The sequence below is a fragment of the Callithrix jacchus genome, chromosome 15 (genome assembly GCF_049354715.1).
Source record: "Callithrix jacchus isolate 240 chromosome 15, calJac240_pri, whole genome shotgun sequence".
NCBI lineage: Eukaryota > Metazoa > Chordata > Mammalia > Primates > Cebidae > Callithrix > Callithrix jacchus.
The window spans coordinates 32,333,785-32,360,835 of record NC_133516.1 but is presented as its reverse complement, the minus strand read 5'-3'; the positions used below and the strand labels follow the sequence as shown (position 1 = coordinate 32,360,835).

The following is a 27,051-nucleotide window of genomic DNA, read 5'->3' as shown; positions in this document are numbered from 1 at the left end:
GACCAAATTTACGTTTGATAGGTGTACCTGAATGCTACGGAGAGAATGAATCCAAGCTGGAAAATACCCTTCAGGATATTATTCAGGAAAATTTTCCTAAACTAGCACAGCAGGTCAATATTCAACCCCAGGTAATACAGAGAACACCACAAAGATATTCCTCAAGAAGAGCAACCCCAAGGCACATAATCGTTAGATTCACCAGGGTTGAAATGAAGGAGAAAATACTAAGGGCAGCCAGAGAGAAAGGTCAGGTTACCCACAAAGGCAAGCCAATCAGACTTACAGCAGATCTCTCAGCAGAAACTCTACAAGCCAGAAGAGAGTGGGGGCCAATATTCAACATCCTCAAAGAACAGAACCTTCAGCCCAGAATTTCATATCCAGCCAAACTAAGCTTCACAACTGAAGGAGAAATAAAATCTTTTATGAACAAGCTAGTACTCAGAGATTGTATTACCACGAGGCCTGCTTTACAAGAGCTTCTAAAAGAAGCATTACACACAGAAAGAAACAACCAGTATTAGCCTTTCTAAAAATATACCAAAAAGTAAAGAGCACCAACATAAAGAAGAATTTACATCAACGAAAGGATAAAACAGCCAGTTAACATCAAATGGCAGTAACCCTAAATTTAAATCGACTAAATCCCCCAATCAAAAGACACAGCCAAAACCCAACGGCATGTTATATCCAGACCTGTTTCACATGCAAGGATACACAAAGACTCAAAACAAAGGGATGGAGAAAGATTTACCAACCAAATGGAGAGCAAAAATAAATAAATAAATAAAAAGCAGGAGTTGCAATTCTTGTATCGGATAAAATAGATTTTAAAGCAACAAAGATATAGTGGTAAAAGGATCAATGCAACAACAAGAGCTAACGATCCTAACACCCAGATACATAGAGACTTAGATTCAATGAGACAGAAAATTAATAACGATATCAAGGACTCGAACTCAGATCCGGAACAAGTAAACTTAATAAAAATTTATAGAGCTCTCCACTTCAAATATACAAAATATACATTCTTGTCAATACCACATCACACCTACTCATAGGTTTAAATGAAACATTGATTGGCCATTATTAATACCCATTTTTTTTTCAGAATAAAGCAATATTTCTGTTCACCCTCCCTCTTTCTCTTCCTCTTTCTTCCTCTCCTTTACTCATTTTTTTTTCTTTCCAGGTCGGCAATGTCTCTCTCATTGCTTGATTTCCTTCCTTCCCTTCCCTTCCCTTCCCTTCCCTTCCCTCCCTCCCTCCCTCCCTCCCTCCCTCCCTCCCTCCCTCCCTCCCTGCCTTCCTTCATCCCTTCCTTTCTCCCTCCCTTCCTCCTTCCCTCCCCCCAAAAAAAAAAAAAAAAAAAAAGTCATGGCTCAAGTGATTTTCCTACTTCAACCTCCCAAGTAGCTGGGACTACAGGCCCACCACTATGCCTAATTTTATCTGTAGAGACAGGGTCTTGCCTTGTTACCCATGCCCGTTTTGAACTCCTAGCCTCAAGCAATTCTCCCACCTTGGTCTCCCATAGTGCTGGGATTTAAGAGATTAGATCTCACTCTGTTGCCTGGGCTGATCTTGAACTCCTGGTCTCAAGTGATCCTCCCATGTCACCTCCGTGAGGCATTATAACTCAGCCTCCTGAGTAGCTGGGATCACAGATGTGAGCCACTGCTCCCAGCTGAAAGATGTCTCTCTCTCTCTCTCTATATATATATATATATAATTTAAATTTTTTTTTTTAGACAGAGTTGCACTTCATTACCTAGGATAGAGTGCTGTGGTGAGATTCTTGGCTCACTGCAACCTCTACCTCCTGGGTTCAAGTGGTTCTCCTACCTCAGCCTCCCGAGTAGCTGGGATCATAGGCGCACACCACCATGCCTGGCTATTTTTTGTATTTTTAGTAGATACGGGGTTTCACCATGTTGGTCAGGCTAGTTTTGAACTCCTGACCACAAGCGATCCACTTGCCGTGGCCTCCCAAAGTGCAAGGATTACAGGCATGAGTCACTGTGCCCGGCCTATGTACTTTTTTAATACAAAATTTTAGTCCATTTTATTTATTTATATACTATTTTGAGACAGGATCTCACTCTGTCACCCAGACTGCAGTGCAGTGGCACGATCTCAGCTCACCACAGCCTTGACCTCCTGGGCTCAAGTGATTCTCCCACTTCAGCCTCTGGAGTAGCTGAGACCACAGGTGTGTACTGGTTAATTTTCTCATATTTTGTAGAGACAGGGTTGCTCAGGCTGGTCTCAAACTCCTGGGCTTAAGCGATCTGCCTGCCTTGGCTTCCCAAAGTGCTGAGATTACAGATGTGAGCCAGCATGCCCAGCCACAAAATGGATTAATTTGACTAATAATATCTTCCACTATGCTTCTATTTTCTTTGACTAAATTGGGCTTCATTTGACTTACAAGGGATTAATTTTAGCTTAATTGAATTGTACTTTTGAGCTAGCATATTTATTCTTTTCTAATGAAAATGTAGCCCAAGCAAAGAAAATAAAGTAGCTAAGGATTTACTGTGGTTTTTATTCTATTTTTTTATTTTTTTGAGATAGGGTCTTGCTGTGTTGTCCAGGCTGGAGTGCAGCGGTGCATTCATGGCTCACTGCAGCCTCAAACTCCTGGGCTCAAGCAAGCCTCCCATGTTACGGCCTTTAAAGGTACCTGTTACTCAGTCTGAAAAGAGAAGGTGTGAGGAAATTCTGAACCAGTGCTGGAAACTGCCAACCCTGCCCTAGGAGGCATCTCGAAGTTCTAAATTGTCTTATCTCAATTCTGATGGTTGTAATTTAGAGAATATTTATCTGGAAGCAGGGCTTATTTTCCTTTTAAGGGATTTTTTTCCTTAGCATCAGAAAAACTCCATGAGCTGACAGGGTATATAGTTTTCTTTCTGGCTTTGGCATATTTATGGCAGAACGTTTGCCCTTCAGTGTTTTGAGTGTGGCTAAAGCTACATTTATAAAGTGGGACTGTTAAGGTTTCCTAGCCACTTGGAGAAAGGAGTGTGTTTATTTCTGGCTTTTTTCTTATTTAGCAGCCTTAGAATATTTATTTTGCCAAATTCAGTATTCTTCTGATTATGTTTTGAAAGCAATAAAAATAATCCAATTTCAAAATTGCACAAAGAACTTTAATAGAGATTTTTCCAGAGAAGACATACAGATGGCCAGTAGCACTCAACATGATTAGGCATTAAGAAATGCAAATCAAAACCAAAAAAAGATACCACTTCATACTAAGTATCTTATTTTACCTAGTATGACTATAATAGTTTTTTTTTTTTTTAAGGGAAATAATTGTTGGCAAGGATGTGGAGAAATGGGAACATTGCTGATGAAAATGTAAAGTGGCATAGCTGCTGTGGAAAACAGTTTGGCAGTTCCTCCAAAAGGTGAACACAGAAACCATACGATCCAGCAATTCCACTCCTGCATATATATCTGAAAGAATTAAAAACAGGGACTCTAGTCGGGTGTGGTGGCTCATGCCTGTAATCCTAGTACTTTAGGAGGCTGAACAGACGGATCACCTGAGGTCAGGAGTTCAAGACCACCCTGTTTCTACTAAAAAATAGAAAAATTAGCTGGGTGTAGTGGCAGGAGCCTATAATCCCAGCTACTCTGGAGGGTGAGGCAGGAGAATCACCTTGGGAGGTGGAGATTGCAGTTAGCTGAGATCGTACCATTGCATTCCAGCCTGGATGACAGAGCAAGATGCCTTATTAAAAAAAAAAAAAAAAAAGAAGAAGAAGAAGACAGGGCATGGTGGCTCATGCCTGTAATCCCTGCACTTTGGGAGGCCGAGGTGGGTGGATCACCTGAGGTCAGGAGTTCAAGACCAGCCTGGTCAACATGATGAAACCCCGTCTCTACTAAAACAAAAAATTAGCTGGGCGTGGTGGTGTACACCTGTAATCCCAGCTACTTAGGAGGCTGAGGCAGGAGAATTGCTTGAACCTAGGAGGCAGAGATTGCAGTGAGCCGAAATTGTGCCACTGCACTCACTCCAGCCTGGCGCCTGGTGACAAAGCAAGACTCCGTCTCAAAAAAAAACCCGAAGAATATTGTAAAGAACTTAAAGCCAGTAATTATTCTACAATGTAAAAGAAATGGACAAAACATAGGGAGGTCCTGTCTCTACAAAAAATAAACCATAAGTGCTTCTCACTGATTGTGGGATTATAAAGCCAACTGTGTGTATCTGAGAGTGTAAAAGTAGAACTGTAGTTGACAGACAAAAGGTGGGATGTGGAAGTGAGACAAAGTTCCTTTTTTTTTTTCCCCCAGAACCTCCTCCTCAAGTTTCTGGATATATGTGTTTTTAAATTGTATTAAGAACACTTGAGATGGGTCTTACTTGTGTTTTAACTCACTATGATCCAGACGACACCACAAACAATCTGTTTGATTAAAATGGGCACAACAAACTATCATGGATACAGCATGGCAAATGGAAAGATGTTTTATCTTTGAGATGCCAGGGGTGGAAGTTCTGTGTAGTGTGGCTAGGGTAGCCTGATGCTCAGTGTGGGCAGAACAGATTTTTTTTGGACCCTCTTGGAGGGTGAAGTGTTGATGTCCCTTTGGTTGACACTGTCAGGCAGAAATTTAAAGGAGAACACACACATGAAATGGCAGCATAGAGTACTTCAATAAATTGAGGGATTAAGTCGTGCCAGGTGTGGGTGTCCTTGCAAACACAGTTCTTTGAATGGTACGGAAATTAGTAATTTAAAGTGAGAGGGCCAGGTAAGAGAGGGGGAAATATAGACTTATTCAGGAACAAGCATCAGATTTAGCATAGAGATGGACAGTCATCTATTTTCTGGAAAGATGCTGTCTGCTGGCTGTTGTTCCAACATCGATCTGTAGTTGGTTCAGGGCAGGTGATGTCTTCGTGCTGTGTGGGAAAGAGAGTGACAACAGTCTGTGCTGCGTAGACTCAGCCTGTCTTGACATTTGTTTACCAGCTGCCTTTTTTTTTTTTTTTAACAGGCGTGGTATCTGTCTGTTTTGAGGGGGATAGTGATGGTTACATCAACTTAGTGGCCTATCCTTATGTGGAAAGTGAGACTGTGGAACAGGATGACACACCGGAACGGGAGCAACCTCGGCGCAAACATTCCCGCCGGAGCCTGCACCGGTCGGGCAGTGGCAGTGACCACAAGGAGGAAAAAGCCAGCCTATCCCTTGAGACCTCTGAGAGGTAAGAGGTACATGTCTTGTCCTGCTGATAGAAGCACTCAAGACTTCTCCGGAGTCTCGACATATCATAGGAAAGCAGGGCTCAAGGTGAAGGTTGGATAAGATGACTGGTGTTCTTGGGATACCCACACAGGTATAGCCTCTTGTCTGTGTCATATCACCCCAGTGATGCCTCTTTCTGGGTATAGCTATACCTGCTTGAGAGAGGAAGGAAGCTCTCTCAGCCCTTTGGAAGCAGGGATCCCCTGTGCTGGTGACAAAAGGTTCTTTGGCTTTTTGTTTTGTGTTGCCACCCACAACACAGAAAGTTGCAGTACATTAGTTCATAGTGAGGCTTCAAATGCTTTCCAACCTGCAGGATGTCCAAGCCCAAGGGTTGTGAGTCCATCTAAACAGGAGTTTCCTGATGGTCTTGTGTCGGACCTCTGAGAATCATATCAGTCATTAACCCTTTCCCTGCACCTAAAATTTAGTTTTCATTGTGTTGGAAATTGGTTTTTCTTGTAAATTCAAATTATGTTTTTTTGTTTGTTTTGAGATGGAGTCTTGCTCTGTTAGGCTGGAGTGCAATGGTGCCATCTTGGCTCACTGCACCCTCTGCCTCCAGATTCAAGCAATTCTCCTGCTTCAGCTTCCTGAGCAGCTGGGATTACAGGTGCGTACCACCACACCCAGCTAATTTTTGTATTTTTAGTGGAGTCATTGTTTCACCATGTTAGCCACACTGGTCTTGAACTCCTGACCTCAGGTGGTTTGCCTGCCTCAACCTCCCAAAGTGTTGTTATTACATGCGTGAGCCACCGCACCCAGCCTCAAATTATGTGTCTTAATAATTTCACACAAGAATTAATATGAACTCCCACTAGGATGGGGATAATCAAAAGGACGGACAGACAATAAAAGTGTTGACAGAGATGTGAAGAAATTGGAACCCTCCTATGTTGCTGGTTGGAAGGTCAAGTGGTGCAGCCACTTGGGAAACAATTTAGCAGTTCTTCAAAAAGTTAAACTAGGCTGAATGCTGTGGCTCACGATTGTAATCCTAATGCTTTGGGAGGCTGGGGCAGGAGGATCCTTTGGGGCCAGGAGTTCCAGACAAGCCTGTGCAACGTAGTGAGACCCCATCTCTTAAAAACAAACTTGAAAAAACCCAAAAGTTAAACCAGTAATTCCACTCCTAGGTATATATTCCCCCCTGCACCCCCCAAAAAAAATTAAACCCAAAAGTTAAACCAGTAATTCCACTCCTAGGTATATACCCAAAAGAACTGAATACCCATATTCACACAAAATTTGTACCAAAATGTTCTTAACATTATTTCTAATAGGGTTGTTTGCAGTTTCTGGCTAACCCAAGTGTCCATCAACTGGTGAATGGATAAACAAAACATGGTATATCCATGTAATGGAATGTTACTCAGCCATAAAAAGGAATGGAGTACTGGTACATGCTACAACATGGATGAATCATGAAAGCATTATGTTAAATGAAAGAAACCAGACACAAAAGACCACATATGTACAATGCCATTTATATAAAGTGTTCACATCAGGCAAATCTATAGAGAAAAAAGGTAGGTTAGTGCTTGCTTTCTATTAGTGGTTAGGGGCTGGAGGTAGTGGGAAATAGGGAGTGACTGCTAATGATCGTGGTTTTGATTTTGGGGTCATGAAATGTTCTGAAAATTACGTAGTGGTGATGTTGTACAATCTTATGAATTCACTAAAACCCCACAGAATTATAATAATAATAATAGAATTATGGGTCAGAACATGGTGGCTCACACCTGCAATCCCAGCACTTTGGGAGGCCGAGGCAGGAGAATCACTTGAACCCAGGAGGCGGAGGTTGCAGTGAGCCAAGATTACACCATTGCACTCCAGCCTGGGCAACAAGAGCAAAAACTCCTGTCTCAAAAAAAAAAAAAATGTTTCAGTAAAATGCTTTGTGACTTGACTTAGAAGTTGAAATTGGAAATTTCCTTGTCTGTGACAGTACAAAGTTCATCTGTGATAGCAGATCAGCTCACCAATACATGCTACATACATGTGCCCCTGAAGCTTTGTAAAGGCCCAGGACATTCCAGCTCTTCTCACTCAGTTTGATGAACAAGGACACACTCATGTCAAGGAGTACAGAACTCCATTAGACACTGGCTGGGTGGGTTATGTGTCATTTCCTGTGTCCTCAGTCAGCAGGTCCTCTCTGGCCAGGTCTGTATCTTTCATGCAAGGAGAGAGCTTCATATCCACTTCTTAGTAAGCAGGGTCTTCAAATGTCAAACATTCTATGGACAGAAGAATTCCAGCCCATAGAAGCACTTCTTCTATTGCTTCCCCTTTACTCCCCAAGAGGCTGCTTCTTGACTGATGACTGTGGGATCTAGCCATTCTAACCTGGTCATTCAAGTGACCAAGAATGTTCCCCAAGTCTGTAGCTGACAACTGATGGTTTTCTCTGAGCAGTGCTTTAGGGTGGACTTCCCCGCCCCGCCCCGTTTTTGGTTATTCTTTTCATTTTTTTTTTGAAACAGTCTCACTCTTTTGCCAGGCTGGAGTGTAGTGGCATGATCTCAGCTCATTGCAACCTCCACTTCCTGGGTTCAAGCAGTTCACCTGCCTCAGCCTCCTGGGTAGCTGGGATTACAGGCACACGCCATCATGCCCAGCTAGTTTTTGTATTTTTAGTAGAGACGGGGTTTTACCATGTTGGTCAGGCTGGTATCGAACTCCTAACCTTGTGATCCGCCCGCCTCAGCCTCCCAAAGTGCTGGGATTACAGGTGTAAGCCACTGCGCCCGGCCCCCTTTTTTCCCCCCTTTTTAGAAACAAGGTCTTCCTCTGTCACCCAGGCTAGAGTACAGTGGCACCATCAGTGACTCACTGCAGCCTTGAACACTGGGCTCAAGTGATCTTATCCTCTCACCTCAGCCTCCCCAGGTAGCTGGGACTACAGCTGTATACCACTGCACTCAGCTAATTTTTAAGTTTTTTGTAGAGATAGGGTCTCTCTTTGTTGCCTAGAATGATCTTGAACTCCTGGCTTCAAGCAGTTCTCCCACCTTGGCCTCCCAGAGTGAGATTATAGGCATTAGCCACTGTGCCCAATCTTAAGTGGGCTTTTTTAAATTGTCCTCCAAAGGTACAGAGGTTGCTTCATGAGTCATCTGGCAAAAAACTATAGAATAACATCACCTAGAATAACATAATTGTCTATGCCCAGGTTCAAGGTCCTGCTCTGAAGGTGACAGCTCTACCTGTACTCACCAAACCTCTTGTCTGGCCTGTTAACAGAGAGATTGTCATTCCGGGGCTGGAGCTTGTTTCTTCACAGAACCAGGACTTCAACACTGAGGGTGATACCAAGTACAGTGGGGTCTTCATTCAGACACAGAGAACTTTGGGTTTACATGGCAAATAAGTCAGCCTTTACATTTCCTAAAGAGTTTCACTAAAAAGGCATCTTTGAACAGCCTCAGCAGTGCCCTCGCCAGAAGAAAATAAGGTTTTTGTCACGCCAAGAGGCATTGGTGGGCTCCTCTACTTTCCGTTAAGTGGAAATGGGGTCTCTGCCACTACCTCTTTGCCAGTTGTTGCACAGCTGACCCTTGGGGGAGAGTCAGCCCATGAGGAGGATCAGCATTTCCAGCACACACCAGCCCTCGTGGTTAGCTTGAATCTGTGCCACTTATGCCACACAGAGGAGAGGCCTGCAGTTCTGGAGAGGAGAGTGGCATTTGAAGTTGCTGGGCGGCAGCAAGACGCTGTCTCAAAAAATTTTGAAAAAAGAAAGAAATTACTGTAATGTTCTACTTCTGCTCTGAGCTGCAGACTTGCTCTGTAATTTGCAGGGCACATGCAGTGTGGTTTTCTCCAATAGTATGGTTTTCTTGGCTTTTCAGTATGATAAAACAGTATTGTCGGTTATTTCAAGCAAAGATTTTTAGTTTGGGCATAATGAAATTGTTGGTAAAGTTCCAGTATTTTCAGTTGAAGTCGCTTTCTCACGAAAACTCCTTTGTGGTTTGATTTATTTTATTATTTATTTATTTTTGAGACAGGTTCTTTCTCTGTTGCCCAGGCTGGAGTGCAGTGGCAGGATCATGGCTCACTGCATCCTCAACTCCCTGGGCTCAGGTGATCCTCCCACCATAGCCTCCCAAGTAGCTGGCTGGCTGGAACTATAGGCATATGCCACCATGCCCAGCTAATTTTTAAAATTTTTGTTGAGATGGGGTTTTGCCACGTTGCCCAGGCTGGTCTTGAACTCCTGGGCTCAAGTGATCCTCCCACCTTGGCCTCCCAAAATGTTGCGATTACAGGTGTGAGCCATCGTGCCTGACCTTGACTTATTTTAGAAATAAAATTTCCTTCCTCAGCTGGGCACCATTCAGTAGCATTAAGTATATTAACATTGTTTGCAACTAACTCCCCATTCCTCCTTCCCCCAGCCCTTGGCAACCACTTTTCTAGTTTCTGTCTTAATGGATTTGCAGTTACCTCACATGTTGAGAGTCATACAGTATTTATGCTTTTGTGTCTGGCTTATTTCACTTGGCAAAATGTTTTCAAGTTCATGTATGTTGTAGCATGTATAGGAATTTCATTCCTTTTTATTGCTGAATAATATTCCGTTGTATGTATATCCCACATTCTGTTTATCCATTCATCTGTTGATGGATGCTTGGTTGTTTTTACCTTTGGTTTATTGTGAGTAGTGCTGCTGTGAATGTTATTGTAAAGTGTCTGTTTGAACCCTTGTCATTTCTTTTGGGTGTATACCTTGGAATGGAAGTTCTGTGTTTAGCTTTTTGAGAAACCAGCAAACTATGGCTGCATCATTTTACAATCCCCCTAGCAGTGTATGAGAATTCTAGTTTCTTCACATATTGGACACTTGTTCCACTTTCTTCTTTGATAGTAGTCATCCTAATGGTTGTGAAGTAGTTTTCACCACATAACTTGACAAAAATGTTATTTTTCAGTTTTAAGAGACACAGGAAGAACACTACTCGTAAGATTTACTCATTTTTATTGGCTCATGGGACCCTTATGCAACCAATTAGCATGGTTTGTGGGTCTGTCATTGTGGGAGTCCTCATTCAGGCCTCCCCTACCCTGTGCAGTGAGACCCTAGAGGAGGACATGCCCAAGTTTCTTAGTGATGTGTATGTTCTTCCTTCTTAGCTCACAGGAGGCAAAGAGTCCGAAGGTGGAGCTGCACAGCCACTCAGAGGTCCCTTTCCAGATGCTAGATGGCAACAGTGGCTTGAGTTCTGAGAAGATCAGCCACAACCCCTGGAGCCTGCGCTGTCACAAGCAGCAGCTGAGCCGCATGCGCTCTGAGTCCAAGGACCGAAAGCTCTACAGTATCCTCGTTGGCCCTCCTTCAGGAGTGTCTACTGGGTCCATGGGTCATGTGTTGGGGTTCCATTCTGCCTGTGGCCGAGGTCTTTGTCTAGGGTCCCTCTTTGTTTTCATCTCCCTTTGTAATAGACTCCTCTTCCTTCTTTTACTTTGATCAACATGTTTTTTTCCTGCCTTTTGGATTTGGTAAGGCTGAAGCTTAAAACTTGGCAGTCTAAAACAGTATTGTCTGATAGAACTTTCTATAATTCTGTATCTTTGCTTTTCAGTATGGCAGCCACTGGCCACACTGAGTGGCTAAAATGTGGCTCCTGTAACTAAGCAGTTAATTTAAATTTCATTTTAGTTAATTAAAATTTAAATCATCACATGTGGCTAGTGTGGCTAGTGGTACTATATTGATCATGTCCACAATCAGAGATCTGTGTATGTGCCCATGTGTGTGCTTGGTGCACATGTGTAGTTCTCCCCTCCCAAGAGATTAATAGTTTAAAAGTGATATGTTTGGTGAGATTTTTATCTGATGACAAACACCATAAAATATATTTAAAATGCTAAAGATAGCTGGGCATGGTGGCTTATACCTGTTATCTGAGAACTTTGGGAGGTGGAGACAGGAGGATCACTTGAGACCAGGTGTTTAAGACCAGCCACGACATAGTGAGACCTTCTCTACAAAAAATAAAAAAATTAGCTGGATATGGTGGTGTGTGTTTGTAGTTGCAGCTCTGAGGTGGGAGGACTGCTTGAGCCCAGGAAGTCAAGGCTGCAGTGAGTCATGATTGCACCATTCCTTCTAGCTTCTCTAGCTTCTAGCCTAGGTGACACAGCAAGACCCTGTCTCCAAAAAAAAAAAAAAAAAAAAAAAAGACAAAGAAGTATTATGGCATGGGAATTCTTTTTTTTTTGTTTTTTGTTTTTTATTTTGTGGGAATTCTTTTTTTTTTGTTTTTTGAGGTGGAGTCTCACTCTGTTGCCGAGGCCAGAGTGCAGTGGCATGATCTTGGCTCACTTAACTTCTGCCTCCTGGGTTCAAGAGATGCTATGCCTCAGCCTCCTCAGTAGCTGGGATTACTTGCATGTGCCACTACGCCCAGCCAAGTTTTGTATTTTTAGTAGAGACAGGGTTTCACCATGTTGGCCAGGCTAGTCTTTAACTCCTGAGCTCAAGTGATCTGCCTGCCTTGGCCTCCCAAAGTGCTGGGATTACAAGCATGAGCTACCGCACCTGGCCTAGAATGGGAATTCTTATAATTGTTAGTGTTTTGAAGTAGGAGACAAAGAACAACTAATTATTCTAAGAAACTGAGGAGAAGCATGCTGAACCTTTTGTACATAATTAGTTAATTTTCACAGCAGTCTTTTGAGGAAGGAACTGTCATCATTCCCATGTGATAGACAAGGAAATGGAAGCACAAGGGGATTAAGTGTTGGGCCCAGAGCTAGTGTCAAGGCAAGATTCCAGAGTCCATGCTTCCAGGCTGTTGAGATATTTCTGCAGCCTCCTTCATATTTTATACTCACTTGTTTATAGGGAATAGCAGGTAACAGAATAGATTCAGGCCAGATTTAAAAGTTACTTTTAAAAGAATTAGGAGATGTTGAAAATTCGTCATCACAGTGATGCTGAGTGTCTGTCCTCTAAGATATGACTGCTCTGTAGCACCCAGAGGTGGATTTGAGGCCTGGGCTGTGAGACCCAGTGACTTTTGGCAGACATATGATAAGTCTGTATCTTTATAAGTTCAAAGATAAGATTGTTGCAAATGACATATATTGGAGGGAAGACATGTATGTAAATGCCAGGGAATTAGGACCATAGATCATTTTGAGCTGAAGGTTCTGGAACTATTAAGGGATAAATTATTATGTATATAACATATATTTATATTACATACATAACATTTATATACAAATATATACATCTAGAACTATTAAAGGATAAATTTACATATGTTTACATGTATATTTTAATATAAAATGTTAATTTATATAATTTAAATATAATTTACATGTGTTATATGTATAAATATACTTAATGCCACTGAATGAATATATATAATTCACTGGTTTCAAATTTAGTGAGAAATGGCAATACAGAAATGTAAATCCAGGCTGGGTGTGGTGGCTCATGCATGTAATTGCAGCACTTTGGGAGGCCAAGGCGGGTGGGTCACTTGAGGTCAGGAGTTTGAGACCAACCTGTTGAAACCTCATTTCTACTAAAAATACAAAAAGCTTAGTCAGGTGTGGTGGCATTTGCCTGTAGGCCCAGCTACTTTGGAGACTGAGGCAGGAGGATCACTTGAACCTGGGAGGCAGAGGTTGCAGTGAGCTGAAATCGTGCTACTGTACCCCAGCCTGGGCAACATACTGCCTGCAAGATAGATCTAAAGAGAACAAAGGCCAGGCGTGGTGGCCCACATCTGTTATCGCAGCACTTTTGAAGGCCAAGGTGGGAGGATCACTTGAGGCCAGGAGTTTGAGACCAACCTGGACAAAAATAAAAAAAATATATATATATATATATTAAAATTGGGTAGGGAGCGGTGGCTCACACATAATTCCAGCACTTTGAGAGGCTGAGGTGGGGGGATCACCTGGGGTTAGGAGTTGAAGAACAGCCTGGCCAGCATGGTAAAACCCCATCTCTACTAAAAATACAAAAATTGGCTGCAGGTGGTGGGGGGCGCCTGTAATCCCAGCTACTTCGGAGACTGGCAGGAGAATGACTTGAACCCAGGAGGCAGAGGTTGCAGTGAGCCGAGATGGCACCACTGCACTCCAGCCTGGGCAACAGAGCAAGACTCCCATCTCTTAAAAAAAATAATAAATTAGGCATGCCTGTAGTCCTAGCTGTTCCAGAGACTGAGGGTGGAAGGTTCTCTTGAGCTCAGTGGTCCAGTGCTGCAGTGACCTCTGGATCCAGCCACTGCACTCCAGTCTGGGCAACAGAGCAAGAGTGCATCTCTTTAAAAAAAAAAAGGGCACAATGGCTCATGCCTGTAATCCCAACACTTTGGGAGGCCGAGGCAGGTAGATCACCTGAGGTCAGGAATTCGAGACCAGTTTGACCAGCATGGAGAAACCCCGTCTCTACTAAAAATACAAAATTAGCTGGGCATGGTGGTTCATGCCTGTGATCCTAGCTACTTGGGAGGCTGAGGCAGGAGAATCACTTGAACCTGGAAGGCAGAGAGAAGAGATTGCGCCATTGCACTCTAGCCTGGGCAACAAGAATGAAACTTCCGTCTCTAAATAAATTTAAAAATGCCTTAGAGCCTAGGTTAAAAAACAAATGAACCAAAAAAAAAACCAGATGTGGTATATACATATAATGGAAAATTATTTAGCCAGAAAATGGAATGAAATTCTGATCCATGCTTACAACATACATGAATCTTGAAAACATTTCGCTAAGTGAAATAAGCCAGACACAAAATGACAAATACTGTATGATTCCATTTATATCAGATACCTAGGAAAGATAAATTTATAGAGACAGAAAGTAGACTAGAGGTTCCCAGGGACTGGGAGAAGGGAAATAAGGAGTTACTGTTTAGTTGCCATTTAATGGGCACAGAGTTTCATTTTGGGATGATGAAAAAGTTCTAGAGTTAGATGGTTGTGATGATTATACAACAAAGTAAATATACTTAGTGCCACTGAATTGTACACTTAAAAATGGTTAAAGTAAATTTTATGTATATTTTACCACAGTTGTTTTTGGTTGAGAAATAATAAGCCAGTGGTGTGAAACCCACACTTCAGAGTTTCTGAGACAAGTACATATTGCATTAGGTAAAAGCCCCTTTTATAGAAAAACTGGGTTGTACTTTCCTGGCTGGGGGTGATGGTGAGTGTGCTTGTCGTTCTCCTTGACCATGACCTAGAGTTCCTCCTGCTTGAGAATGTGGTACACCACTTCAAGTACCCCTGTGTGTTGGACCTGAAGATGGGCACGCGGCAGCATGGTGATGATGCATCAGCTGAGAAGGCAGCCCGGCAGATGCGGAAGTGTGAGCAGAGCACATCAGCCACACTGGGTGTCAGGGTCTGTGGCATGCAGGTGAGTTGCCTCTGCTCAGAACCTCGGTGCTGCCACTTGCATGATTTGGGTTGTGCTCATACCTGCCTGCCATCTATGCCAAGTGTGTCCTTCTGAGCCCTCTGTCCTTACCTGTTGACCTTGATCTGGGCCTCAGGTGCAGGACCACTGTGAGAGTCTGCTGCCTCGACATTGGGACAAGTAAGACTCTTGCCTGTCAACAAGATGTTCTGATGTTGGACGAGGGCTCCAAAGCTGGTGGCAGGGAACCCATAGGCCTGGTATTGTTTTCTCTTGGGTCTGCAATGGGAAAACCCAGGGTGAATGTGGCCTGCCTGGTTCCACTTAGATAGGAGAGCAGAAAAGCTCAGGTTGGTCAAAGTGCCTTCTAGACAGTGCTTGCCCAGGGCACTGTGAGCTCTTCAGACTTCCCTGGTACTTACTCTGTCTCCTGGGGTTTCAGGTGTACCAGTTGGACACAGGGCATTACCTCTGCAGGAACAAGTACTATGGCCGTGGGCTCTCCATCGAAGGCTTCCGCAATGCCCTCTATCAATATCTGCACAATGGCCTGGACCTGCGACGTGACCTCTTTGAGCCTATCCTGAGCAAACTGCGGGGCCTGAAAGCTGTGCTGGAGCGTCAGGCGTCCTACCGTTTCTACTCCAGTTCCCTGCTTGTCATCTATGATGGCAAGGAGTTCCGGGCTGAGTCCTGCCTGGACCGCCGGGCTGAGATGCGTCTCAAGCACCTGGATATGGTGCTCCCTGAGGTGGCGTCATCCTGTGGCCCCAGTACCAGCCCCAGTAACACCAGCCCTGAGGCGGGCCCCTCCTCTCAGCCCAAGGTGGATGTCCGCATGATTGACTTTGCACACAGCACATTCAAGGGCTTCAGGGATGACCCCACCGTGCATGATGGGCCAGACAGAGGCTACGTGTTTGGCCTGGAAAACCTCATCAGCATCATGGAACAGATGCGGGACGAGAACCAGTAGGCCCTGTTCTGGGCCCCCAGAACGCCTTCCTCTCCACCCGCAGGCAGGGACCATTGCTCTGAACTCGCTGTGAGGACACACAGACTTGCTTTTAAAGGGTTATATTTCTCTTTGATGTAAACTAAAATGTTTTTAGCTGTAGCCTGGAATCCATATATATAAAGTGAAGGAGGGCAGAACACACATACTCTTAGCCAGGCTCCTCAGCTTTGTGGCTCTGACTGCTGTGTCCAGGCTGCCTTAGGAAGGAAGAGGTGCCCCAGGTAGGCTTGGCAGCAGGGACAGGGTGCCCTTGGACATTGGTTTCTGTTGTCTAGATCTTTGAGAGCTGTAGCTGCAGGGCCCTACTGATTATAGGGTAAAGTCCTGGGCTGGTGCAGGGCCCTTCCATGCCCACTCTTCCCTTGTTCCCCAGAAGTAGAGGGGGGGCTTTGCAGTCTTATGTTGTGGGTGTCAGCTAGCTCTTTAATAAGCCCTCAGGGCACCACAGGGCTGACTGCACAAACCTGGACCCATCCTTGGGTCTGACCTTAGCATGGAGCTAGATTAATGAAGCTGGGCTGAGGCCAGCTTATGGCCAAGGGCAAGCCCTGGGTTCCCCAGGTACCTGTCCTATTCCTGAAACAGCCAGCCTCTCCAAATTCCCTTGCCTAAGAAGGCCACTCCCTCCTACCCCACTTTAGTGGGGGAGAGTCAGTGTCCCAGCAGGTCTCAGGGCCTCTGGTGGCTGTGGTCCAGACAGTATTTGCAGTTCTTGTGCTGGGGGTAGGAGTCTTCCTCCTCAAGTTTTGGCAGCTGTGCTGCCGCTGGACGGGCTGCTCCTCCCAGGGCTCAGGGACTGTGGTCCGCTCAGGGTCTCATTTCCCCAGGCCAAACTCAAGGCAGCAGCCCTTTGTGAGGCGCTCTTGGCCCTGGGCCTAGAGGGAGAACTTTTAAGTTTTTTTGCTCACAGGGACATGGTATGGGCCCTGGGTGCAGGTGCCCATATTCTGCTAATGAGAGCTTTGTCTGATCAGTTCTGGGTCCATCAGTTTGTCCATGTGTCCACCTGCCAGCCCCTGTCCCTCGGGATCCTTCCCTGGGGTGTAGCCTTGCTCATTAGTATATATTCATTCCTTCATGCTTTCCTCAGCAGAACGCTCACTCCCGTTTTTGAGGTGAGCTTTGCCCCATGCCCTTCCTCCGCAGGTTTGCCTTTTTATAAAGACCTGATAGCAGAATAAATTGTAGGTGTTGTTTCCCCGTTGACCTAGCACCCTTTCTGTGGGCCTGGAATATGGCCGTCAACACTGACAGTGGGGCAGTGAAGGCTAGAGGGGTGGCCCTTCCTTTCTCATGGTTTTAGTCATTTTGGCTGCCCGCCCTTAGTGGCACAGACCTGCTGCTTCTAACACAGATGTCCAGGAGGTAATTGATATCTATTTCAGCCATTGCCGGCGTTAGCACCCTCTCCTTGAAGCCTAGGGCCACTGTTCATTGTCAATTTAGGCAGGTTCCTGTTTGGCATTAAAGGAAAGCCTGCCAGCTGTGATAGGCCTTGGTAACTGATGGACTCGTTTCCCGGTCCTTAGAGATGCATCCTCTTAAGGACTCCTTGATGGATGCCATCTCTCCTAGCTCCTGGCCCTGGTGCCAGTGGTGGGCAGGTTCCCATTCTTTGGGGCTGGGAGGGACAGCTTGCCTGTTTCTGGTCAGAAATTACGGTGTTCTGTCATGTACCATTCTGTGGCTTCAGCCACGGGGGCAGCAGCCCTTGATTAGTGTAGACAGTCATCCCTGGTAGGGTGGAGGGTAAGACATAGGGTCTAGAGCTGTTTGTGACCTTCAGGGGATGTCCTGTGCCTCCCAGGTTCCTAGATTCTGGGAGGAGAGGCTGCGGCATTCTGCTGCTCCTCACAGCGAGCAAAGCTGCACCCACTTATTATCAGTATTTTCTTGGCATTAAAAAGAGTGAAAAGGCCTGTGGTTTGCTGCTCCTCCCCTAGAGCAGGGCCCCTCCTTTCAGCACTTTGGACACCTGGAGATCAGCCCTGTTATTTAATGGTAGTGGGCAAGTGTGTGTGCATACTGTCTGCCACTGCTTTCTGCCTACCCCATGCCAGACAGCTCTGTCCCTGCCAGGCCCCGCCTTCTTAGCCTCAACTTGGGACCAAAGTGCAACGTGGATCATGGGTTGGGGTGCTTAGGTGACACCCTCTATAGTGCTTCCCTGGGCCAAGCCAAGCTGACACCAGTTCCTGAGGGTGGGGTGGGACGGGTGGTGCTTAAAAGAGTAAGGGGACCAGTGTAGCAACTTGCCAGGGATCCCACCCCCCTCCCTCTCTGGGCCTGTGCAATGGGCGTGGGGATTCCCATCAAGGGCCTGGCGCCTGTGCTAGTTCCGTAGCTGCTGCTCACTGCTCACTCCTGGCCACATGCACGTTCCCTAGATGCATATTGCTTTGAACTTTAAAGCTGTACAATTTGGTTATGTTTGTGCTGACTTGAAAAATATTTTAAAGAGGAAAAAAAAAATGGAGAACCCTGGGAAGAACTTGGTTCTTTGCTTCTCGGGGAACTGTAAGCCCTCGCATTCTGGGAATCGCTCTCTGCTCCTCTTTCCCGGAAGCGAAGTCTGTTCCCACCACCCGAGGCCTGCGCCCGGACACTACCCGTGGCTGCCGCCGCAGCTGCGTTTGTTCTGGACCTTGCGTGCGGGAGGGGGTGCTTGGGCCGAGCCCACTCCTTTCTGTACACCTAGCGCTACCCGCCCCGCTTGTGTCTGAGGTCGTGTATGTCAAAAATAAAGCCGCTAAAGCGGAGGCGAGTCTGTCTCTTTGTGAAAATCACTCAGCCCGGGAACTTTCCCTGGTCTCACTTCCCTGGGCCGAGGCCAATGGGCGGGTCCTAGGGCAGGGCGAGTCCGGCGGCCGCTGGACCACGCGAAGCAGGGAACATGGCCTCGCCCTTGGCGCCATTTCCGCCTTTGGATCCGCCAATGGCTAGCTGACCCGCGGGTCCCGACCCGGGTCCCCATGACAGCCTGGCACGCTCGAGCGCTCATTGGCTACGTCTGTCGCAGCGCCGCGCCCCAGCGCTCCGACGCCAGCGGCCGTGCCACGTATGCGGCAGCCGATTGGCCCAGGGGATTGCGTCACTGCCCGCGCCTCTCCGGCTTGAGTTCGGGACCAGCCGCGGTCCATCTGGCGTTGCCTTCCGGGTTGTGGTGGCCCTGGATCCGGCGTCAGGGCGATCGAGCGGACGAGGTGGAACTAGAGTCTGAAAGGCGGGCTGGTGAAGGGCGCGGGACCGGGACGGCGTTGGGAGTGCGCGGCAGGGGCCGGCCAGGCGGGCTGCAGGCACCTCAGGGCCCGGCACACCCTTCCAACGCCCGCAGGCGCGATGAAGGCACTGATATTAGTGGGGGGCTATGGGACGCGGCTACGGCCGCTGACACTGAGCACCCCGAAGCCACTGGTGGACTTCTGCAATAAGCCCATCTTGCTGCACCAAGTGGAGGCGCTGGCCGCGGTAAGACCCTGAATTGGGATCGAAGTCGCGTTCGGATCCGGCGGGACTAGGGATGGCCAGCGACTAGGAGTCAGGGGCTCCCCTATCTTCTGGCTGAGCCCGCCTGTCGGCCTGCGTTCTGACAGGCAGGCGTGGACCACGTGATCCTGGCCGTGAGCTACATGTCGCAGGTGCTGGAGAAGGAAATGAAGGCACAGGAGCAGAGGGTGAGGCAGGGACTCTTGGCCCTTACCCTCAGTCCCCGCCCAACTTCCCATCCTGGTAGAACCTGACTTGGGGGGGCCTCTTCCTTCTAGCTGGGAATCCGAATCTCCATGTCCCATGAAGAAGAGCCTTTGGGGACAGGTCAGTAGAGACAGGAAAGTCCCTTGGGGAGGGTTTAAGGCCAGGAAAAGGGTAAGACCCAGCCTGGATTGGCCTGCTGAGCCTGAATCAGGGACTCAGACCTCCAGCAAGGTGGTGACCTGTCCCCTTCCCCCAGCTGGGCCCCTGGCCCTGGCCCGTGACCTACTCTCCGAGACTGCAGACCCTTTCTTCGTCCTCAACAGTGACGTGATCTGCGATTTCCCCTTCCAAGCCATGGTGCAGTTCCACCGGCACCATGGCCAGGAGGGCTCCATCTTGGTAAGGCGCCAGGTCTTTTTTCTCTTGACACTTCCGCCCTCCATGCCCAGCCTCCCCTTCCCCTAGCCTTCATTTGCCTTCCGATGTTATGGGTACAGAGCTGTGCAATATGTATCTTTAAGCACTTGGGGCAGAGTTTCTGAGATCTGGGACAGCATGTATATCAAGGCTGAGGAACACTGGACTAGGTCCGAGGTCCCCTTCCTTGCATTCAGGTGACCAAGGTGGAGGAACCCTCCAAGTACGGTGTTGTGGTGTGTGAGGCTGACACAGGCCGCATTCACCGGTTCGTGGAGAAGCCGCAGGTGTTTGTGTCCAATAAGATCAATGCAGGCATGTACATCCTGAGCCCTGCGGTGCTGCGGCGCATCCAGGTGTGTAGAATACACCTGTTGGTGGGCTGGGGTGGCGCAGGCCATCACTGCCATGACCCTGCTCACAAGCTGCCCACTCCCACAGCTGCAGCCTACGTCCATTGAGAAGGAGGTCTTCCCTGTTATGGCCAAGGAGGGGCAGCTATATGCCATGGAGTTGCAGGGTGAGGTAGGGAGGCCACAGGGTGGGGGTGGTCTGTGGCTGGGCTGAGGCCCCTGATACATCCCTCCCTACAGGCTTCTGGATGGACATTGGGCAGCCCAAGGACTTCCTCACTGGCATGTGCCTCTTCCTGCAGTCACTGAGGCAGAAGCAGCCTGAGCGGCTGTGCTCAGGCCCTGGCATTGTGGGCAACGTGCTGGTGGTGAGGCCCTTGCCCAGCCCGTTATTAACCTCCTCAGTCTTGGGAGACAAGTGGCTCACTTGTATTTCTCTCACCACTCTCAGGATCCAAGTGCCCGCATCGGCCAGAACTGCAGCATTGGCCCCAACGTAAGCCTCGGACCTGGTGTGGTGGTAGAGGATGGTGTATGTATCCGGCGGTGCACGGTGCTGCGGGATGCCCGTATCCGCTCCCACTCCTGGCTTGAGTCCTGCATTGTGGGCTGGCGCTGCCGCGTGGGCCAGTGGGTAAGCCTGTGGGCTGGGCTACTTGGGGAGAGGGGCAGAAGAGGGGTGGGGAATGTGCCTGCATCCCTGACAGGGCCTATCTTCTCCTGGAGGTTCGCATGGAGAATGTGACAGTGCTGGGTGAGGACGTCATAGTTAACGACGAGCTCTACCTCAACGGAGCCAGCGTGCTACCCCACAAGTCTATTGGCGAGTCAGTGCCAGAGCCTCGCATCATCATGTGAGGGGATACAGTAGGGCTAGCTGAGCCCCAGTTTTCCCATCCGCAAGGGGAGTGCTGGCCTGACACATCAGAAGATCCTGGACTTTTAATTTGTCTGAGGGGCATTGGATGAAGTTGAAGCCGTTGGACACCTGCCTTCTCATGTGGACATCATCTGGCAGGATCCCTGCTGGGTACATCCAGCAAACCCCACTCCCTCAAGAAGGGCCAGGGCCAGGGCTGTATGGAATAATAATTTAATGCTCACTGTGGCCCTGACTGAAAGTCAAGCTCAGGCACAATTAGAGCCATGGTTGGGTTCCCACCAATGAAACAGGCAGGCACGGAGGTTGGATGTGGTGGTGGTGGTGGTGGGTACAGGAGGGCAAAGGGAGCTCATAAATAGGGCCCAGCCTGGCTCTGGGTTCAAGGATGGGGGTTCCAGGATGGCGCAGGCTGAGGGCTAAGCAGCTGAGGAGGTAGTGCTTGTACTGGCTGCCTTCTCCCAGTCCTCGACAGACACGATGGTGGCTTTGCAGAAGAAGCAGTCCTTGTTGTTCATCAGGTGTTGGTTGATGCAGGCTCTACAACAGGGGAGGGGATGAGGACTGCATAGCATGTACATACTGCTCTTCCCCACCACCAAGCTGTGGGGCCCACTTACTTGCAGGACTTGTGGCCACAGGGCTGGAACACAGCAGAGATGGGGTGGGCATAGCAGATGGGGCAGAGGTCCTCCTCACTGGTGGGCTGCAAGAAGGAAAGTGAAGAGTGGGCTGGAGTTGGATGCCCAGCTATGTGGATGTCTGCTGTGCCTACATAGAAGTGCACACATATTCAAGTGGGTTGGGCCTGTGTGCTGTGGGTCTACTCACCAGGGAGGCAGCTGCTGCCTGGGCAGATGCAGAGGTCAGGTGCGCCAGCATCTGTTCCACCTGGGCCAGCTCGTCAGCACTGATATAATCTGCATCTGGGGAGTGGTAGGTAGTGTCAAGCCAGAGGTGGCTGAGGATGTGGTGCCTCTTGAATATTTCCAGCCTAGAACTTTGCTTTTTTTTTTTTTTTTTCAGCTAGTCTTGCTATATCGCCAGGCTGCAGTGCAGGGGGGCAATCTCAGCTCATTGCAACCTCCACTTCCCAGGTTCAAACGATTCTCCTGCATCAGCCTCCCGAGTAGCTGGGATTACAGGCACACTACCATGCTTGGCTAATTTTTGTATTTTTAGTAGAGATAGTTTCACCATGTTGGTTAGGCTGGTCTTAAACTTCTGATCTCGTGATCCACCCACTTTGGCTTCCCAAAGTGTTGGGATTACAGGCATGAGCCACTGTGCCTGGCTTAATTTTTGTATTTTTAGTATAGACCGGGTTTTACCATCCAGGGTTGGCCAGGATGGTCTTGATCTCCTGATCTTGTGATCAGCCCACTTTGGCCTCCCAAAGTGGTTGGATACAGGTGTGAGCCATTATGCCTGGTCAGACTTTGCTGTTCTTAAAGCTCCTGACCTGATCCAGCCCTGGATCTCCCTGACCCACCCCACTGGCCCACTCACAGCTCTGCAGGGAGAAGTGCTTCCGGTCAGGGGCTGGCAGGGTAGTGCCAGGTGCTGGGGGGTCTGGCTGTCCCAGGAGATAGCATATTGAACGGAGCTGGAAGCAGGGATCTGCCAGGAGCACTGATGTGGCTCGTTCTCTCCTAGGTAGGGGAGGGTGCAAAGGCAGTCAGAAGGGCCTGGCTGAAAGTCTCTATGGGGATTGCCAATGAGGAGTGCCATGGCTCTTGCATGATCGTCCCCCACCCCCACATCCTTTCCATCTTGCTTCTGAAACCCCAAGTCCTGGATTCTAGTAAAGTGCCACACAATCTGGGATACCACTTTTTTTTTTTTTTTTTTGAGATGGAGTCTCACTGTCACCCGGGCTGGAGTGCAATGGTGCAATCTCAGCCCACTGCAACCTCTGCCTCCGGGGTTTAAGTGATTCTCCTGCCGCAACCTTCCGAGTAGCTGGGATTACAGGCACATACTACCATGCCTGGCTAATTTTTGTATTTTTAGCAGAGATGGCGTTTCTCCATGTTGGTTAGGCTGGTCTTAAACTTCTGACCTCAGGTGATCCACCCACCTCGGCCTCCCAAAGTGCTGGGATTACCGGCATGAGCCACCATGCCCAGCCTTGGGTATCACTTTAAGAAGGCTCAGGGGTGCCACCCTCAGATAAGAGTCCGCCTGTCCCATAATATATCAGTCCTTCAAAATCACTTCAAATAAACACTAACAGCAGCTTGGAGACATTCTTCTAGACTCTCCCTTTTACTCCTCGAGAACAAAGGAGCGGCAGAGAGCTGCTAGCCAAAGGCAGGCTGAGACTTAGGGGTTGGACTCACTCCCCCTCTGGCGGTCACGCGGGGCCCCTGGGCGCTAGAGGATACCGCCGCCACGCCTCCTGAAACAGGAACCAATAGGAGCCCGAGCCCCGCCCCAGGGGGAGTATTTAGGGGCTGATCAGGAACTCGCTCCGAGAGGGCTGGGGAAGCCGAAGGGACCGTGGAGTGGAGTCCGGCCCCGTCTCACGACCTGGGAACAGGAATACAGGGGCTCTCAGCCGGCCGGGCAGGGCAGAACCCGCACCGTGCCTCCTCGGCAAGGGCCATCCGGTGCTACCCACGTCACACTAAAGCAGAAGTAGGTGAGTCCTGGAATTGCGACCTGCACAGAGCTGGTCTGTCTTGTGTCTGGTGGTCGCCGCCATGACCTGGCTGGTGCCGCTGGGAGCACTGCTCTGCATGCTGCGCGTTGGGTCAGGCACCCCAGACTCCGAGGGTTTCCCGCCCCGTATGCCCCACAACTGCCCCTACAAATGCGTCTGCGCTGCTGACCTGCTGAGCTGCACTGGCCTAGGGCTGCAGGACGTGCCGGCCGCGTTACCTGCCGCTACTGCGGACCTCGACCTAAGCCACAATGCACTCCAGCGCCTGAGACCCGGCTGGTTGGCGCCTCTCTTACAGCTTCGCACCCTGCACCTAGGCCATAACGAACTAGATGCACTGGGTCGCGGTGTCTTTGCCAATGCCAGTGGTCTGAGACTGCTCGATCTATCATCTAACATGTTGCGGTCGCTTGGCCGCCACGATCTCGATGGGCTGGGGGCGCTGGAGAAGCTGCTTCTGTTCAATAACCGCCTGGTACACTTGGACGAGCATGCCTTCCATGGCCTGAGAGCACTCAACCATCTCTACCTGGGCTGCAACGAACTTGCCTCCTTCTCTTTCGACCACTTGCACGGTCTGAGCGCCACCCACCTGCTTACTCTGGACCTCTCCTCCAACCGACTGGGACACATCTCCATAACTGAGCTGGCTGCGCTGCCAGCCTTCCTCAAGAACGGCCTCTACTTGCACAACAACCCATTGCCCTGCGACTGCCGCCTCTACCAACTGCTACAGCACTGGCACCAGCGGGGCCTCAGGGCCGTGCGCGACTTTGCACGCGAGTACACATGCTTAGCCTTCAAGGTACCCGCGTCCCGCGTGCGCTTCTTCCAGCACAGCCGCATCTTTGAGAACTGCTCGTCGGCCTCAGCTCTTGGCCTAGAACGGCCGGAAGAGCACCTGCACGCGCTGGTGGGTCGGTCCCTAAGGCTTTACTGCAACACCAGCGTCCCGGCCATGCGCATTGCCTGGGTTTCCCCGCAGCAGGAGCTGCTCAGGGCGCCAGGATCCCGCGATGGCAGCATCGCGGTGTTGGCTGACGGCAGCTTGGCCATAGGTAACGTGCAGGAGCAGCATGCAGGACTCTTCGTGTGCTTGGCCACTGGGCCCCTCCTGCATCACAACCAGACGCACGAGTACAACGTGAGCGTGCACTTCCCACGCCCAGAGCCCGAAACTTTCAACACAAGCTTCACCACACTGCTGGGCTGTGCCGTGGGCCTGGTGCTCGTGCTGCTCTACCTGTTTGCCCCACCCTGCCGCTGCTGCCACCGTGCCTGCTGTTGCCGCCACTGGCCCGGAACACCCAGCCCACTCCATGAGCTGAGCGCACAGTCCTCAGTGCTCAGCACCACACCACCAGACGCACCCAGCCGCAAGGCCAGCGTCCACAAGCATGTGGTCTTTCTGGAGCCAGGCCGGAGGGACCTCAATGGCCGAGTGCAGCTGGCAGTAGCTGAGGACTTCGATCTCTGCAACCCTAGGGGCCTGCAGCTGAAGGCTAGCTCTGAGTCCGCTAGCTGCATAGGCTCCCAAGGTTTCATTACAACCTAGACTGCACAGAGCCCCGACCAAACCCCCACCCTCTTGCTGCTCGCCCTGCTCCCTACTTTGGTCCAGAGAACTGGCAGATGCTGGTGGGGAGCCCTGTGCCTTCCCCCCCAGCTTCCTGTGTGGGCTTCAAACCACAATGGGCCTTTTCACTCACTAGTAGAGAGAGAGGTTCCAGTCCCCAATCTGCCTTCTGCTCAGCCCCTGCACAGGACCCAAAGGCCCCAGGCCCTGCAAGCTGTGCTAGTGCCTGCTTCTCCAGGAATCTCCTAGTGCCCAAATGCCCTGTGAGGCTGAGAGACCCAGGCCCGTGTGGAAGAACCCCTGTAGCAGAGCCCCCTATCCACCCTCAGGGGCCAAAGAACTCTTGAGTGGTGCTGAAGAGCTGACGCAGGACTACCTCCCCTTCCCAAGGGGGTGGGAGGGAGTGGGCCCACAGGGAAAAGGAGGCAGCTCTGAAGGAAGATCCCGCCCACACCCTAAGACAGGAGAAAACAAGCCCACCCTCTGGTGAAATGGGACTCCCTGCATCTGCCAACACCCAACTTCCTGAAAGCTTTGCAACTGCACGGAGAGTCCGGTGGGCAGGCACTAGGCAGGAAAGGCTCCTTAAGAGACTCCTGAGGGCCCTGGCCTAAGCCCCAGCCAGAGGCCCGGCTCTCTCCAGGTGTTGTTCTGAAGGCAGAGCCCATTCTGTGGGCTCACAAGACACAGTGAAGTGGATCATGGCCTGCGCCCCTTCTTTTCAGCAGTAAAATGCCCAAAAAGCCTGGTGAGCATGGCCAAGCTGGGAGGGCCGAGCTGAACTCCATGTCCCTCCAGGGCAGGAGCCTCTTAAGGGCTGGCACTGGTCTCAGCCTAATGGCTGAGGCGGTGCCCTGGCTTCACATGCCTCTCACTGCTCCCATTGCAGGGGAGCAGGGAAGGGGGTCTGGGAGCTCCTCATGTGTGGGGGCTGAGCTGGGGGCCCTCATGGCCATCCTGGACCCCAGTGCTCCAGAGTTTCTTAATAAAGGCAGCACTTGCTTATTGCTGGAGCCTTCGCAGACAAAGGCGGTCCTTGTGTGTTCAGCTCTCCAACCAGCAGCCCAGCCCTGTCCGCTACAGGATGGCACACCCTCCAGAGTCCTGCCTCTCATGCCCAGCGCCTGAGGGGTGGCCACAAGCCAGTGGCTCTGTGGGCCAGGACACCCTGTCCTGCTGGGGTTCCAGATTCTCCTACTTAGAGGAGCTCCCTCTGCCCCGTTTAGGCTGTTCACACCTCACCACCTTCCCTCTGCCTCAAAACCTGATACTGAGGTCTGTTTTCCAGATTAGGAAACAGAGGTAACAGGAGGCCCTGTCCAGCCCCTCTTCACCAGACACACCCATCTCCCCGCAGGGCCCAGTCCCCAACACTCACTCTGAAGCTGGGCCACGCACCAGGAGCTGGACCAGGATGCCCGTCACTGCCACCAGAATGGGGTAGTGGTCCACGCTCTCTAGACCTGAGGGGAAGGGAAGGAAGGAAGATGAGCCGCCCATACACTCCCACTGTAGGGGCTCCAGGCTTGACACCGTCTGTCCTGCCTACTGCCCTCCCTACAGAAGGGTGAGCCGAGGCTGCAGGGCACTGAGCCTGGCTGTCTAGGGACAGAATGTAGGCATTACTGTTCCTAGCAGAGGAACCAAGTGGTGTGTTGGGGTGCAGGGTTTCTAGGTCCTCACCAGGCAGCCGTAGGGTGACCACACGATCAAACAGGTTCCTCTCAGCTGTCACCCGGTTCAGCACCTGGTTTAGCAGCTGTGGGGGGGGCAGGTATCCG

The 27,051-nt window shown here is 49.5% G+C and overlaps 4 protein-coding genes across 31 annotated transcripts in view; 3 read left to right on the top strand and 1 right to left on the bottom strand.

Annotated features, from left to right (window-relative positions):
- Positions 1-18,445, top strand: part of IP6K1 (inositol hexakisphosphate kinase 1) — a 57,955-nt gene extending 39,510 nt beyond the window's left edge. For all 5 annotated transcript variants that reach the window (XM_002758356.6, XM_017964911.4, XM_008981647.5 and 2 more), the window contains 4 exons: positions 5,023-5,233; positions 10,420-10,601; positions 14,493-14,668; positions 15,111-18,445. In XM_002758356.6, coding sequence (XP_002758402.1) covers positions 5,023-5,233; positions 10,420-10,601; positions 14,493-14,668; positions 15,111-15,644 — 1,103 coding nt within the window. In that variant the 3' untranslated portion in view covers positions 15,645-18,445. The remainder of the gene's footprint in view (positions 1-5,022; positions 5,234-10,419; positions 10,602-14,492; positions 14,669-15,110) is intronic.
- Positions 18,446-18,801: 356 nt separating this feature from the next.
- GMPPB (GDP-mannose pyrophosphorylase B) lies at positions 18,802-23,274 on the top strand. Of its 2 annotated transcripts, XM_002758355.6 has the most exons (9): positions 18,802-19,154; positions 19,280-19,360; positions 19,451-19,499; positions 19,636-19,778; positions 19,994-20,152; positions 20,238-20,316; positions 20,390-20,517; positions 20,601-20,783; positions 20,876-23,274. In XM_002758355.6, the coding sequence occupies exons 1-9, from the start codon at positions 19,026-19,028 to the stop codon at positions 21,005-21,007; spliced, it is 1,083 nt and encodes a 360-aa protein (XP_002758401.2). In that variant the 5' UTR covers positions 18,802-19,025; the 3' UTR covers positions 21,008-23,274. The 2 variants fall into 2 exon arrangements, with proteins under 2 accessions (XP_002758401.2, XP_078207076.1); XM_078350950.1 differs by lacking the exon at positions 19,994-20,152.
- RNF123 (ring finger protein 123) overlaps positions 21,227-27,051 on the bottom strand; it is a 30,945-nt gene continuing 25,120 nt past the window's right edge. For all 23 annotated transcript variants that reach the window (XM_078350877.1, XM_078350871.1, XM_078350888.1 and 20 more), the window contains 6 exons: positions 26,954-27,029; positions 26,649-26,733; positions 22,539-22,681; positions 21,861-21,955; positions 21,650-21,735; positions 21,227-21,569 (listed from right to left, as the gene is read on the bottom strand). In XM_078350877.1, the coding sequence (XP_078207003.1) occupies positions 21,449-21,569; positions 21,650-21,735; positions 21,861-21,955; positions 22,539-22,681; positions 26,649-26,733; positions 26,954-27,029 (606 nt within the window). In that variant the 3' untranslated portion in view covers positions 21,227-21,448. The remainder of the gene's footprint in view (positions 21,570-21,649; positions 21,736-21,860; positions 21,956-22,538; positions 22,682-26,648; positions 26,734-26,953; positions 27,030-27,051) is intronic.
- AMIGO3 (adhesion molecule with Ig like domain 3) lies at positions 23,505-26,298 on the top strand. Its single transcript, XM_008981641.5, has one exon. The coding sequence runs from the start codon at positions 23,735-23,737 to the stop codon at positions 25,247-25,249; it is 1,515 nt and encodes a 504-aa protein (XP_008979889.1). The 5' UTR covers positions 23,505-23,734; the 3' UTR covers positions 25,250-26,298.

What these genes read in the sequence shown, in the direction of transcription:
- GMPPB (XM_002758355.6), top strand. Translation starts at nt 19,026, where the DNA reads ATGAAGGCACTGATATTAGTGGGGGGCTATGGGACGCGGCTACGGCCG. An exon ending in CGGTGCTGCGGCGCATCCAG is followed by an intron (nt 20,153 to 20,237) that starts GTGTGTAGAATA and finishes CCACTCCCACAG; the next exon opens with CTGCAGCCTACGTCCATTGA. An exon ending in TTGTGGGCAACGTGCTGGTG is followed by an intron (nt 20,518 to 20,600) that starts GTGAGGCCCTTG and finishes CACCACTCTCAG; the next exon opens with GATCCAAGTGCCCGCATCGG.
- AMIGO3 (XM_008981641.5), top strand. Translation starts at nt 23,735, where the DNA reads ATGACCTGGCTGGTGCCGCTGGGAGCACTGCTCTGCATGCTGCGCGTT.